Source organism: Gymnoscopelus microlampas, assembly GCF_963454915.1.
Source record: "Gymnoscopelus microlampas genome assembly, chromosome: 17".
NCBI lineage: Eukaryota > Metazoa > Chordata > Actinopteri > Myctophiformes > Myctophidae > Gymnoscopelus > Gymnoscopelus microlampas.
Window position 1 is genome coordinate 14,267,492 of NC_139954.1, and position 15,390 is coordinate 14,282,881.

The following is a 15,390-nucleotide window of genomic DNA, read 5'->3' on the forward strand; positions in this document are numbered from 1 at the left end:
AATATTGTACTTTTACTCCACTACAAGTATTTGAAAACTTTAGTTACTAGTTACTTTGATTACTATTACAACATACATTAGCCACTTCAGTCCTATATACATTTGGCCATTTGAAAATAGCAGATCTACAAGCTCACAATGGGTCATAATACATTTGAAAACTTGTGGAACGGGACATTCTGCGTAATGACTACTTTCTACTTTTGTTACTTTAACTACATTTTGATACCAATACATTTTGAATTCCGGACTTTTCCTTGTAATAGAGCATTTCTACATTGCAGTATTGATACTTCTACGTAAGTAAAACATGTGAGTACTTCTTCCATCACTGGTTGTGTGGGACAGCCAGCCAGGGACAGATTTAACACAACATAAACCGAGAACTCTCAGACTCAGACTTGTCGGTACCTTTGATTATTTGGCGTCTTGAAGAAATCCACCGAGAATCCAAAATAGCTCCCCTGTGGTCCAGAGAACACGGAGGGCTTGTCCACGTCCAGATTAAACGCACAACAACATCTGAAACACGCCAGGATGACAACAACGGCCAGCGGGAAGAAACGCCACTTCAGCTCTGCTCCTCCAGACATTCTCATCATGCTGGGAGATAAAAAATATATAATAAATCGATGTAGTTATATTCCCAAGTATTCCCCCCCGTATGATCGTTGTTGCGATCTGATCGATCTAACGAAACAGATTACTTGTTTCTGTTTCGGAGTCGCCACCTCTATCTATCAAGCCGGGGTTCAGTATGAAGCCGTCATAAGCACAGATCCCTGCTGTAACACATCATCCACAGACTGGACCGCAGCACAAATCCTGTTTGTTACCAAATCAGCAGCAACATTGTAACGAGCAGAGGGAGGTTTCTGTGTGTTCGTTCGTGTGTGTGTGCGTTCGTGTGTCAGTGTTGCCAGATTCTGCGAGAGAAATAAGCAACCAGTTCTAGGAAAACAAGCCCAAAAGAAGCGACTGGGCCACATCATGAGCACTTTTTCGTTGCCTATTTGAAAATAGCCAATCTTCAAGCTCACGACATTGCTATAAAAGAATATATTGATTAAAATGTGAAAAATGTGGAATATTTTTTTTTTTACATTTTACACAAATGTTGTAGGGGGCTATATCATTTATTTTCAGAGGGGGGGGGGCCTTGACGTGAAAATGTTTGAGAACCACTGGTTTAAACAACATTTAGGAAACAAGCCCAAATAAGCAACTACACTTTAGAAACAAGCCCAAAAAAACGCAACCCGCAACTACCAATATTTCACAAGCAACTTAGCAGAAAGACAAGCCCAAAGTCGCTTATAATAAGCAGACATGGCAACACTGGTGTATGTCGTGTGTGTCATCAGGGCTCGGTACACAAATACAGTACAGGAAGTGAGCTCCACCGCATCAGAGGGGCTACGAGCCGACTTCCGCAATGTAGGCGGCGCCAGTTAAAAGGGAATGTTTTATGGAACTGGTTCCCAAACACTGGGTCGAGACCTCATCTTTGGGTCGCAGACCAATTTTTATGGTTCGCAAGTAATTATCTAGTTTTTTAAAAAAAATATATTATTTCAAAAGATTTTTTTTTTTTAAATCCCCAAAAAATCACAATTTTAAAAAAAAAAAAAATCTAAATTTTTTTCAAAATAATTTCATAAATGATTTATTTTTTAAACCAAGAAATTCCATGAACTGAGAAAAATATAAATAAAAAACTTTCAAGAAGTAGTGAAAATAACCGATCTACAAGCTCACAACACGCGTTTGAGAGATGGCAAGCTTGGGTCGTCTGGTTGTTCAAACTATGGCGTTGGGACCCTGGATGGATCGACCGTGGATCTTAACTGATATATTGGCCATCCCCCAGGGCGGCACGCGCTGGCACCAATTGCGCCCAGTAGCAATATTTCATCCCCAACATTACACTGCATGGAATGGAGCCTCCCACTCTTTTTTATTTCATTTATTTTTAAAATATTTTCTTGCTTTTTTTTGTAAGTGAACATACACACAAACAATATTCAAAGACACAAAATGAATAGAACAAATCTATAAAATACAATGAATAAAATAAAAACATACGGGCACATCATGATATAGGCACCATGCATCCACTGAACATAAGCTAAGAAAAAAATCATGAAATGGACAGGAATTCACATTCTTATGAAAGGAGAGTCACTACCTCAAGTACTTCTATATTCTATTATTTGATGCACATAGTTATAAGGTTCCAAGGGCCCTGAGTGAACAGGGGCCCTCAAGATGCCATTGGAGATGGCTCAGAACTCCAAGCAGTGTTTAGTTTAGTCTCTGAGTCATCTGTGTTGATCCTCATGTCTACGGTTTCACACACACACACACACACACACACACACACACACACACACACACACACACACACACACACACACACACACACACACACACACACACACACACACACACACACACACACACACACCTATATGCAATAACGTCGTTGCTTTAAAATCACTCCATGTACAATACAGTCTCTAACCAGCCAGCGATTTAAAGTCCAGAAATAACATAATTTCATTCATCTGACAACTTAGACTTTATGCAGAAGTAAGACACTTTATTATTGTTATATATGGCCTTTATATAAAACTTACTGATTCTGGTAATAGTCTACACACCATGCTGGACAACAAAGAGTTACAAAACATTTTTTTCTGTAACCAAATGGACCCATAATTAACACTGAGGATTTAACTGGGTACATACAGCAGTGGTTCTCAAAGTAGGGTGGGGGTCCCCCAGGGGTCCTTCAGGTGGTTCCAGGGGGTCCTCAGCAAGATTAGTTAATATAGTTAATATAGCATCAAAATCAGTTCAACCACTTTAACCCTATATACATAAGCTATCTGAAAATAGACGATTTACAAGCTCACAATGTGTGCATTGATCTGCTATTTTCAAACAAATCTTTAACATTTGGATTCTTTTTTAAAAACATTTTAACAACACAAATGTATGGGGTCCCATGGCACAATATATTTTCAGATGGGGGTCTGCGGCCAGATACATTAATTTGGGGGTCCTTGGCATGGAAAAAAGCATCAGAACCACTTAGATACAGAACAGACAAACGGTTGACGCAGTGAGTTAGAAAACCCAGATGCCCAGTTTGTATGTCCAGTAAACTTGCAGGCCGGTGAGTCGGCTGTGTGTTTTTGCTCTTATTTGGCCATGAGCGTCTCTGAATCACTGCTAGAATGAAGTGTACACTCAAGAATGTGTGGCTGATCTCCCAGGGGATTCACAAGAGGGGGGTGGTTGTGTGTGTGTGTGTGTGTGTGTGTGTGTGTGTGTGTGTGTGTGTGTGTGTGTGTGTGTGTGTGTGTGTGTGTGTGTGTGTGTGTGTGTGTGTGTGTGTGTGTGTGTGTGTGTGTGTGTGTGTGTGTGTTTGTTTACATTAGTATGGGGGAAACAGAAAAAGAGTGAAATACATATTGTGTAGACATATAGATCACTGACATATATGTGTATTTTTTACTTAGTTGTAAGTATAAATATGAGTATAAATCAGGCAAGAATGCACTATAGATGTGTCAGCATGCAAGGCGGCTCACATGTTTAGTGCAGAGGTGTATATTTCCGTGAGTGAACAAGTAGAGAAAGAGAACGAAAGGACCAGTGTGTGTGTGTGTGTGTGTGTGTGTGTGTGTGTGTGTGTGTGTGTGTGTGTGTGTGTGTGTGTGTGTGTGTGTGTGTGTGTGTGTGTGTGTTTCTTGGCAGACGCCATCCTCTTTGTATACAGCGTGTAAGTCTACTTTATGGGCTTTTCGAACAGATCCTGAAACATGAAGAACAGATGTGAGATAATGAAGCTAATGTTACAGCACCCTCTCTCTCTCTCTCTCTCTCTCTCTCCCTGTAATGTGTGACAAAAATGTACTGTATACTGTAACATGATAACTCTACACTGACTGTGCTCATGTGGACGTTTCTTTCCAGAATGATACAAATATAATGTGTGTATATCAGTGGATATAGGGAGAGTGGGGGGTTCGGCAGACAGACAGACAAACAGGCAGACAGACAGACAGGCAGACAGACAGACAGACAGAAAGACAGACAGACAGAAAGACAGACAGACAGACAGACAGACAGACAGACAGACAGACAGACAGACAGACAGACAGACAGACAGACAGACACACAGACAGGCAGACAGACAGACAGACAGACAGACAGACAGACAGACACAGAAAACAAATAGTGTGTATTGTATTCTCTGTTGCCTTGCTCAACAATACATTTATTTTATTATCATTATATTATGTTTCACCTGAAGACGTAGTGCCTCAGTACTTTTCTCCCTACAGTCTGTATCACCACAAGCTGCATCCCTTTTTTTTTAACTTTTTGTTCTTCAGTGTGTATTATTTAATATAATGGTGTTTACAAACATAAAGACAACTGATATAATTTACACAGTATATAAGTCACACCTTGGTCAAAGGCCATGGTGGATAGGTGTGTGAGTTTTCTCCTGTGCTGCTGTCTGTGGTCAATGGTGTGGTGTGGTGTGGTCAAGCAGTAGCAAGTAGCAACAAGCAGGCCAACTAATCTGATGCCAGTAATGACAGATTAAATGTGGGGGATCCCCCTTCACAACCCCCCAACCCATCCACACACTCAGAACAAGCTATCTATTGTGCTGCCGCCTCCAGTCAGCCACAAAGGGATGTTAAAGTAGGGCATGTGACCAGAGACATGGAGGTAACTTGCCCAATGGTGGTATATCCTGGGGATGACTCCATCTGCTCATTGTACCTACAGAAAGTAAGTAAGAAAGAAAGAAAGAAAGAACATAGTGAGATGAAGGAGATGACTGTAGGGGTAGGACATTAATGAGAGCAGTTAAGAAGATGTAATAAATGGAAGATAAAGACCAGACAAGACATGGTACCAATCAATAACATTGACATCATCAGATGAAGCTAATTGAACTCGGCAGACACCAATGTGACTCAACACCAAGCATATGGAAATAATAGCATAATATGTTATTGTAATGTACACTCTCCTCAGCCCTCAAACAGTTCGGAGAACAAAAATACATTTCAGATGTGTTTTCTTTTTAAAATTCTGATGGGGGAAATGTTACACATTAGCAATGTCTTGCTGCCATCTTGTGTTAGGACACTAGACTGCAGTCATAGACACCAAATCCAGATGGTATTTAAAGGTAGGGTAACTTGTGATATAGTTTTGGTTTAAAACAAAACAAGTTAAAGCTCTATATTCTAATAGTAATTATTACTATAGAGTGTTTGTTCAGTAACAGGGGTCTCCCTGTCTCTCCAGCTCTTTAATAAACAAAGAATACATTTTCAGGTGGGTTTCAACCAATCAGGAGAGTAACCATGTATCAGCTTTAGCAGCCTTTACAAGTGTTTCAGTTTCAACTTTGTCTGCTCATTACTTTGTGTCATCACTTCCAATTTCACTTGTTTATCCTGCATATGAGTTATCTTTCCTGATAGGATAAAATTGTTGTCCTGCATTTTAGGTTTACTAAAGAACTGGAGAGGGAGACTCGTGAACAATGATCAGAATAAAGAGCAATTTAGCACTTATTTTAACAAAATAATATGTCACTTACCGTATCCTATACCTTGGAGGGGGGTTCAATATTCTTTTTGTTCCTCCTTCTTTTTTCATAGGCTACATATAGACTATAATGCCTGTTACTGTATATACATTATAGATCATTTTGTCTGCTAAATTGGTTCAGCCAGTAATGACTGGTAAAATCTCATCTCTCATTTATCCTCATCAAGTGAAAATCCCTTGACTTGCATTAACATGTAGGATGTTGTTTTCTGACACAGTAAAATATAATGACAGTATCAGTACTAAGTATGAATTCAGTATAATTTATAAATCATAGCCAACTCTAACATCTGCTCAATGGAAATTGAAATTGAAACTGTGCTAACTGTGAGCCTGTCATCTGTCCCAGGGGACTCAAACTAAGATTTGCATCTTAGTTTCTGCTGTGAGCAGAATAGATCCACAAGAGACTTCATGATGATCAAGATACTTTTCTGAACTTCTGAGCAGACAATGGTAATGGATAGAAATTCTATTCCCCTTTAAAAAGTGATTTCCATCATAAAGGCATATTCGTTTCTCCTGTAAAGAGAACAGAGCAACACGTTCAACAGATAGGCTAGCTGAATCCCTCATAAATCACATATAAATTATGCAGTATTTCCCCTTTAGTCTTTGATTTACATAAGGTCATGGTACAGTGGTTTGATTTACATAGTCATGGTACAGTGGTTTGAGCTGCTGACCAGAATGGAGCATCACTTTTCCCAGATGTTCACCTGTCTCAGAGACTCACACTGCATTTGCAAACATAGGAAACATCCTATATTAATACTGCATGGGACAGATACTGTTCTGATCAGTCTATGCTTTTTTTGGTCTTTCTTATCACCCTGTGTGGGTTGGGACCCAGAAGTGGGACACACCATGTTCTGACAGGTTCACAGACAAAAAACAACTTTAAGGACTATTATGTGTATTTAATATATTGTGTCTTGCACAATGTGTGGTGTAGGAAATCTAGTATTCCCATAAGATTATGTTTATCTACCTGGAATGAGATTACTGCTTTGTCAATACCATTAGAACAAAAAGGTAATTTACAACCCATTATATTTGATTTGATGTATGACTGAATGTTTATTCAAATAATGCACATGCATTCCATATAAACCATGACATTATTTAACCACATTAACCCTGGCATCCCCAATTTATTGTGAAAATTGCAGATCTACGAATATAGCTGATCTACAAGCTCACAACAGCGATGTGAGGTGTTCTTCTGAGCTTGTAGCTAGATGAAATATACAGTAGGGCTGAAGTTGTTAATCAACTTAATTTTCTTCTGCCTCTCACTGTGAGTGCATTAATGACAAACATGCTCGCTTAACATGTTTATCATTTTATTTTTCTTCTATAAACCCATGGCATACATCTTTAGGTGCATGGATGAAGCAATCATTAAATCAGATGAAGTTATACATACCAGAGTAATGAATTACAAAAAGCTGACTTCATCAACATTTCTTTTTATTTGCTTTTTATTTATAAAGGCCATTCATTTTCATAAGCATTGAGCAAAGCCAGTAGTCAGAGCATCTTTCTACAGCCCACACTGTAAGTGTACGTTAATGACAAACAATGATATTCTTTAAACAACACTATCCTGTTGTTTTAGTTTTTAATGATTTGTGAACAATGGAGACAGTCTATTGAGTGTCATTAGTTTCCTAAAGCTGACCGTAGATAAAAAGCGTTGCCTCTGACACTGCGAAAGTATGATAAACAAACAGTGACATCACTTAACATCATGTGATTTGATTGCATTTTTATTTATTTCTATTAAGCTATACATTTTCAGAAGCACTGTATGAACGTCTCTCTACTTCCCACACTGTGTCCTGGTGATTTCAGTGGGCTGTGTGTTTCCTTCATGGTTCACCTTGCAGGTGAACACCTCCCCCTGCTCCCAGAGTCCCTTGCTCAGGGTCAGGGTGCTGCTGCGGCCGTAACGGCCGTTCTTCTCCACCTCCTCTGAGGTCAGGATCCCGGCCGTCACCTCCTTCCCGTCCACCTCCCAGCTCACCTGGGCACCTTGGGGGTTGTAGCCACTGAGCAGGCATGCCAGGGTGGCTGAGTCCCCAGCAGAGAGCTGCTCAGATGATGGAGGATGCAGAGAGACGGAGGGCCTGACCGAGACACCAGCTGTACAGAAAATAAGTCCATCAAATTGACTTTATATGTCAAACTAGCATATAATCACATACAGTAATACAGTACGCAAAGTGAGAAGAGACAATGAATTCTATCAACTTCATTTGACTTAGTACGTACAGCATAAAATCACGTACACTAATATAATATGTTACTGTGCGTGATTTTATGCTCTACTACAAAGTCAAATGAAGTTGAAAGAATTCATTGTCTCTTCTACAGTATATATTATATACTGATAATATACAGTATATTAAATAATGAATTCAAGTTTGTTTCTTTGTATGCGCAAATAGTTTAGAATCATTTGTACGTACAACTAGTATAGAACCATAACACACAGACACAGTGACTGAAGTTCATTATTAGTACACAGAACATTTAGAGCATTATAATGTTGAACATGAAAAGATACAGTTAAACAGTTAAATATGGTATATATCTACTGTAATACATGCAACTGTATTCTGCTTTATAATGACAGACCAGTAAATGATAAAAAGAAAGAGACAGTCAATTATATTAATGTACAACTAGTAGATTAGAGCCAGAGAAAGACTGTTAAGTAGGCCTAGTTAACTTAGTTGGCTTTGTAATACTTTACTACTAACTGAGCCTGTTATTACTGATTAATTACTTAAATCATAATATTTTAATTTCAAACTATTTCAGAATTGTAGGCTATAGATTATGGATTTTATATTGAATTAAGTAATGTAAGAAATGCAATATAATAATGTCCTTAATTATGGAACTACCATTATAATAGAACATGCAATACAGAAATACATTATTTCAAATCAAATAAGAACATTCTATCATCTAATCAACAAGTCAGCTTTTGTTCACGCTTACAGATAGGCTGTGATATTACACTATATTCAATTAAGTAAAAAATTTAATTGGGATGAATATCATCCCAATTTTCTTCACAAACAATATATAAATAGTATAACTTTTAGAACAAATTCCTTCACTCACACTTTTACACTTTTAGAACAAATCACAAACACAAGTCACATCAAGAACCTATGAAGATAAATGGAACAGAATAAATCAGTACTTACTTTTGATGTCGAGTCTGGTGCCTCCACCGAAAGTCCACCACAGTGATCCATTCTGGTTAAACCATCGTACAAAAACCTCCTTTCCACATGAATGACTTCACTCACTCACAATGTAGTGAACGGCCAACAGTACTATAACAGCACTGGAAATGACTTACTAACACTTAAATAAGGAACCATACCTGTAATTTATATTCCTTATGATCTATTACTTTGTAAATACATGACTGTTCACACAGTCAGTGAAATACTTCAAAATGTAAAAGGTTATGACTCATGTCATGTCTATGTAGCCTATTCACACGGCAAACATACACTCCACAACTTGAGAACCAAAATTTCCTTGTGATCATTCATTGAGAATATTGTTCTAATGTTATGATTATGTTCCAAGATCTAAATAAAATACTTTGATGATAATACTGTCTTATCCAGGAACATAGACTGGTTAAAACACCACAGCACTCTCATCATCAAACCAAATGGGAAACATCTGGGTTCCTGGTCCATTCTCCATCCTGAATAAACGTTCTTATAGACAGGCAGCTCTAAAGAAGCTGGCTCCAGCCAGGCTGTTATGAACAAACTCCATCCATATTGGCTCCTATAGACATGTCCAATAACATCCCAAACCCTCTGCTGATCCATGCCGGTTAGCAAAGAGAACTGGGTCTTGGTTCCTTATACAGCAAGTAGCTTTGGTAAATCCAGTGTAGAATCCAATCCAATGTTCAGATAGACACCTTTCCTTCAGCTCTCCATCAAAATGAAATCTGTAAAACCTCATCATACTTGTTTTACCAGTTGCAATTGCTCTTAAAAGGGTTGGTTGTGATGTCACGTCAAACATGCTGTTACGTTCCCCCTTGTTGAGTTGTTCAAGTCACTTCTTCTTTTATTGAGGGAGGTTTTTGTACGACTCTGTATCACAGTGTGAACACGTCTGGGCTAGTGTGATAACTCTGACAGTAGTAAACACCGTTATCTTCAGCCTGGACTCCACTGATGGTCAGGGTGAAGTCAGTCCCAGATCCACTACCACTAAACCTGGGTGGGGTTCCTGACTGAAGAGTCTTTGCGTAATAAATGAGGAGTTTGGGAGCTTCTCCAGACCTTTGTTGGTACCAGGCCAAACGAGGAGTACGACCGCCGTAAGGAGCACTACTTGGTCTGCATGCTAGACTCACTGAGTCTCCTACATTAACAGATTTCACTGAAGGAGTCTGAGTCACAGTAACCTGGCACCATGTTTCTGCAAACAAACAAACACAAAAATGTATATATAAGCTGACAGTATGGAAATGTCTTCTAGCTAAAGCCAAACATTTCACATCAGGGTAAGAGATTTATAAATGTGTCAGCGTTACCGTGAATGCAGAAAGCACATGTCAAGATGAAGATGATGGTCAAACACATGGTTTTGATAGGTATTGTCACGAGGAACAAGCTTCAGTCATGAAGGACTCAACTTGCAGAACTATAAACCCTCCCTGAGCACTGAAGTGTGTCCTTCAAACATAAAGTCTCCTCTCTATGCAAATCATCTTCCCGAAGAACCTCATTTGCTATTACCTCCATTACTACTATCTGTCTTTAATGGTCTTTGAGAAAACAGTTTATTACGTGAGGTATATGTTCAACTAGAAAGTTACTATGAGTAATGTTAGTATAGTTACTATACTAACATTACTCATAGTAACTTTCTCTGTTCTCTATACCTACATTTAACGGCAGTAAGTGTTCATAACAAGGAAAATTCAACATTTTTACAATAAACCATAATTGATATCACAAGCAGCAATAACAAACAAGATAAACCATCGTTTTTCAAGGCTCTGGATATCTTTCCTACCTCCTCGAGCTGCCTCCCTCATCTTCATTTGTTGACATACATTTTTGTAATTAATTTATACTCATCATAGTCACCCATGTAAAGCATCCTTGAGTGTTTAGAAAAGCGCAACATAACTTTCCTGTGTTAGTATAATTTGTTACACCTACAATATAGCACTTCATTCATACCCTCTCTCTCCATCTGTCCACCCATCTTTCTCTGTATCAGTCTAATAATGTGGGATTACATTTTGGTCATTGTGTTTTTCTAATATATTATCAATGTTATGAGAAAACAGTAAATAAAACCTCAAGGTTTTGAAATGTATTGCATTAAGTCTAGCTTCTAAAATTAAGATAACTTCCATTTCAATCTAATTAGACAAGGTATTCTATTCTTCTTTCAGTCAAAGACATAGGTGTAAGGTTGCTGGCAGCTGAACCACTTACCACATAGTAATGGCGGTAATAGCAGTTGAGTTTCTTGAGGAAGATGTTTTGCATAAAGGAGACTTTATGTTTCAAGGACATAGTTTCAAGGAAAAGTTGAATCCTTCATGACTGAAGCGTGTTCTTCGTAACAATATCTCCCAAAACCATGTCTTTGACCAGTATCTTCATCTTGAGATGTGTTATCTGCATTCAAGGTAAGACTAACACATTTATCGATCTCCTAACTCGAATCCGATTCAAACGTAGTTCTTACTGTAGCTACAGTAGTTGATTTTGTGATCTCAAACATTCTATGAATTTATTATTAAATCAAAATGATCTTCCCATAATTCCATCAGATATAATTCAACACTGTTTGGATCACTGACGTGAAGTTATGGAACTTGTAATTGTTAAAATAAAAAAATATATAAGGGATAAAGGATATCATGCTTAAAAACATAATATGCAACTGGAATATAAAATACTGTCTGTTTAAATATTTTGTTTTTTTGCAGAAACATGGGGCCAGGTCAGTGTGACTCAGACTCCTTCAGTGAAATCTGTTAATGTAGGAGACTCAGTGAGTCTAGCATGCAGACCAAGTAGTGCTCCTCACAACACTTATTTGTCCTGGTAGCAACAAAAGTCTGGAGAAGCTCCCAAACTCCTCATTCATAGCACAAGGACCCTTCAGTCAGGAACCCAATCCAGGTTTAGTGGTAGTGGATCTGGGACTGACTTCACTCTGACCATCAGTGGAGTCCAGGCTGAAGATAAAGGTGTTTACTACTGTTTGAGTGAAAACTATATCAACAGTGTGTGGTCGTTCACACAGTGAAACAAAAACACAGTACAAAAACCTCCCTTAAAAAAAGAGGAAGTGACTCAATGGAACCTGTCATTATCAACATAAGATTGTAACTTTAATAATAGTTATAACATGTATATTTTTATTATCTCTCATTGAGATGTTCCAGTCACTTCCTCTTTTATTGAGGGAGGTTTTTGTACGACTCTGTATCACTGTGTGAACACATAGCCACTGTCATAACTCATACAGTAGTAAACACCTTTATCTTCAGCCTGGACTCCATTGATGGTCAGAGTGAAGTCAGTCCCAGATCCACTACCACTAAACCTGGATGGAGTTCCTGACTGACGATTGCTTGTTTGATAAATGAGGAGTATAGGAGCTTCTCCAGACTTCTGTTGGTACCAGGATAAATAACTAGTACGACTACTCACTCTGCATGCTAGACTCACTGAGTCTCCTGCATTAACAGTTTTCACTGAAGGAGTCTGAGTGACGATGACCTGGCCCCATGTTTCTGCAAACAAAGAAATGTTTTATAATTACATACATACTGTACATACATAGGACCACAATGGAAACAAGTCCCCAGGACTTTTTTTGTGTTATCCTTTTAGCCTAAATGTTTTACTGTACCTTTGTGCTGTTTAAATGTTTTGACTAATAAAGTATTCAATGAATCAATGAATAATCAGATTAAATGGGTGGAAAAGATTAACATATGAAACAGGTTGAAGTCATGTTTTGACAAGTTCTGTTCTTAAATTGATCCTCAGTTCACAGTCCCTATCCAAACAATTATGATGACATTATGTGATAATCATTTAGAATAGATAAATAAATATAATTCGTGACAATGTTTGTGACCCCCAAAACAAACTTTAGAACAGGGTAGGAGATTTGTAAATGTGACAATGTTACCTGTAATGCAGACAGCACATGTCAAGATGAAGATGATGGTCAGAGACATGATTTTGATATTGTCAAGGAGCAAGCTTCACTCTTGAAGGGTTCAACTTGCAGAGCTATAAACTCTCCCTGAGCACTGAAGTGTGACCTTCAAACATAGTGTGACGGTGGCCAGGTTGTCACATGTAACTTGCCACTTCTTTTTAGAATGCTGACACTCTTTACTTTATCTCAATAATAAATAAATAACAATACACATTAAACTCACAACAATAAAATATCAGTTGCACGGTAAAGTGCGGGGTGCGTAATTACTGTGAGAATAATACTGTTTGTTAGGTACTGCAAGACTACGCCACCTTTTTATTTAAGAGGTAGGGTCCTCTGTAACACTCTTTCTTAGGCTATTCACAGGTTCGAGTTTACCCAGGTAAGTACAATACTTTTAAATGAGAACAACACTTCAACACATATCCCTTGGAGAAAGCTGGACGGAAACAGGTTTGTATAAAAAGGTAATCTATTTTATTAAGCTAATACAGTGGCGTCTATAAGCCATAAAATATTGAAAAGCATAAACAAAATATAACACTAATTCTAAAACCTCAACCTCCTAATGCGCCCACTAACTAACTAAAATACAGGAATACAGACAATCACCAAACACTAAAAACAGACAGGGCTTGTGCAAACTATAGCAAATAAATAATGAATTTAGCGTTAAAGTGCCAACTATTACTGAAGCAGTAAAGTGCCAAGTGCCAATTCAATTGCTATATGTCATATACTCATCACGGTTCAATGCAAAAGGTGGGAATGTCCTTATATGGGGTTTAACTGGAGCGGGGGTTTAGGCCAGGAATCACTGTCTCTTCTTGTCTTCGTGCGTATTGCCTGCAATCATAGAAACTAGAACCAGTTCATCTGTTCAGGTATATTTCACATATGAGGTTTAGGACCGTGGGTTTATAAAGGTAACGTTGCATAGAAGGACACTTACTCGCCCGCCAGACTGTACGTCTGGCTTTGAGGGTGTGAAGCGCGCAACGTTATCGCCACTGGACCTCTCCTCCGTTCCTTGGTTCGTCTGTCTGTCCTCCCCGTCTCTGCTGCTACTGCGCCGTCTGCTCACCGTCCGCTGCTGGTGGCTTGGTACGTGCCGCGATCACTGTATTCCCCACCTCTGCTCCGTGGTATGTCTGCTCCTCCTGTGCACAACCGTCCCTTCTGGCTGTCACTTCCACACTGCCCTGTATGCCTGTCTCTCTGCTGTCCAAGTGGCTCGCGCTCACTTTTGAATAAGGTGGGCCACACCCTACTCCGCCCTCATTCGCTCTGCCACCAGCGTGACCTGGGGACATTGGACGTCCGCTGTCACAAGGCCAATGTCACACAGCCTATAGGGGAGTCCAATGTCAAGTGGCTCGGGGACCGGGGGGAAATACATTGTCAACCATAAAACATGCAGTGCAGAAATATAGTTAAGAGAATGATGTTTTTAAGTGCGTAATACAGGTTTTTCATCATCAATAAAAAATGTTACAATTTGGTTTCACCCCCCTGCTTTGACCCTGTCACATCCCCCCCCACTTTTCCGTTGCCAGTCCCTGCAACTGTCCCTAATCATGTCCATACCTCTGGGGTGGCTGGCCTATATTTGCTCTTCCCGAGCGCCGTGGCTCATCTGGTGCTCTCGGGACGGAGAGAAACCCATAATACTGCGGCGTTGTTGCCTCTACCTGCTCGGGCTGCACTACAGCTGGGGGGTCCTTGTGGGGCGACCTGGGGGCTACACACACTTTCAACGCATTTCTATGTATGGTCTTTTCTCGCCCCCCCTTCTCGGGTCTGACTCGGTACACCAACCCCGTAGCTCCCACCTGTTCCATCACTGCGTAAGGCTCGGGGTCCCACCACGTACTCAATTTCCCCTGGCCATCTCTCTTCCTATTTCGAATCCACACTCTCTCTCCTGGTAATAGGGGTGTAATACCGGCCCTACGGTCATAAACCTGCTTTCTCCTCTTGGCCGTTTCTCCCATCCTCTCCCCTGCGGTCCTATAAGCTGTCGCCATTCTCTGTTGGTGGTCCTGTACCCAGCCACCCACTCCCATGCGCTCTTGCGCTGACTGCACTCCTAACTGGACATCTATAGGGCGCCTCAAATGTCGGCCAAACATTAAGTAGGCGGGGGCATAACCCGTAGCACTATGGATCGTGTTGTTATAAGCATGAACTAACTCGGGTAAGTGCTCATTCCATCTTCCTTGTTTATCAGTGTCTAGTGATCGCAACATGTTCAGTAATGTCTGATTAAATCGTTCCACTCCACCGTTCCCAGCCGGGTGGTACGGAGTGGTGCGACTTTTTGCAATACCATAAGTCTGACATAAATGGTGCATTAACTCGGACTCGAAGTTGGGGCCTCGATCTGAGTGGAACCGGGCCGGACAGCCGAACGGCTGGATAATATGCGTCCATAACGCACGGACAGTGGTGTGCGCAGTCTGGTCTCGGGTGGCAATAGCC

At 39.8% G+C, this 15,390-nt stretch overlaps 2 protein-coding genes across 3 annotated transcripts in view; both read right to left on the minus strand.

Moving 5' to 3' along the window:
• Positions 1 to 894, minus strand: part of itgav (integrin, alpha V) — a 45,765-nt gene extending 44,871 nt beyond the window's left edge. For both annotated transcript variants that reach the window (XM_084084866.1, XM_084084865.1), the window contains exon 1: positions 412 to 894. In XM_084084866.1, the coding sequence (XP_083940992.1) occupies positions 412 to 602 (191 nt within the window). In that variant the 5' untranslated portion in view covers positions 603 to 894. The remainder of the gene's footprint in view (positions 1 to 411) is intronic.
• Positions 895 to 7,149: 6,255 nt separating this feature from the next.
• Positions 7,150 to 12,922, minus strand: LOC311064957 (immunoglobulin kappa light chain-like; the record flags this gene model as incomplete). The annotated part of the gene is made up of 4 exons (XM_084085047.1): positions 7,150 to 7,797; positions 8,874 to 8,909; positions 9,811 to 10,125; positions 12,874 to 12,922. The coding sequence occupies 4 exons, from the start codon at positions 12,920 to 12,922 to the stop codon at positions 7,475 to 7,477; spliced, it is 723 nt and encodes a 240-aa protein (XP_083941173.1). The 3' UTR covers positions 7,150 to 7,474.
• Between the last annotated feature and the right edge of the window lie 2,468 nt (positions 12,923 to 15,390).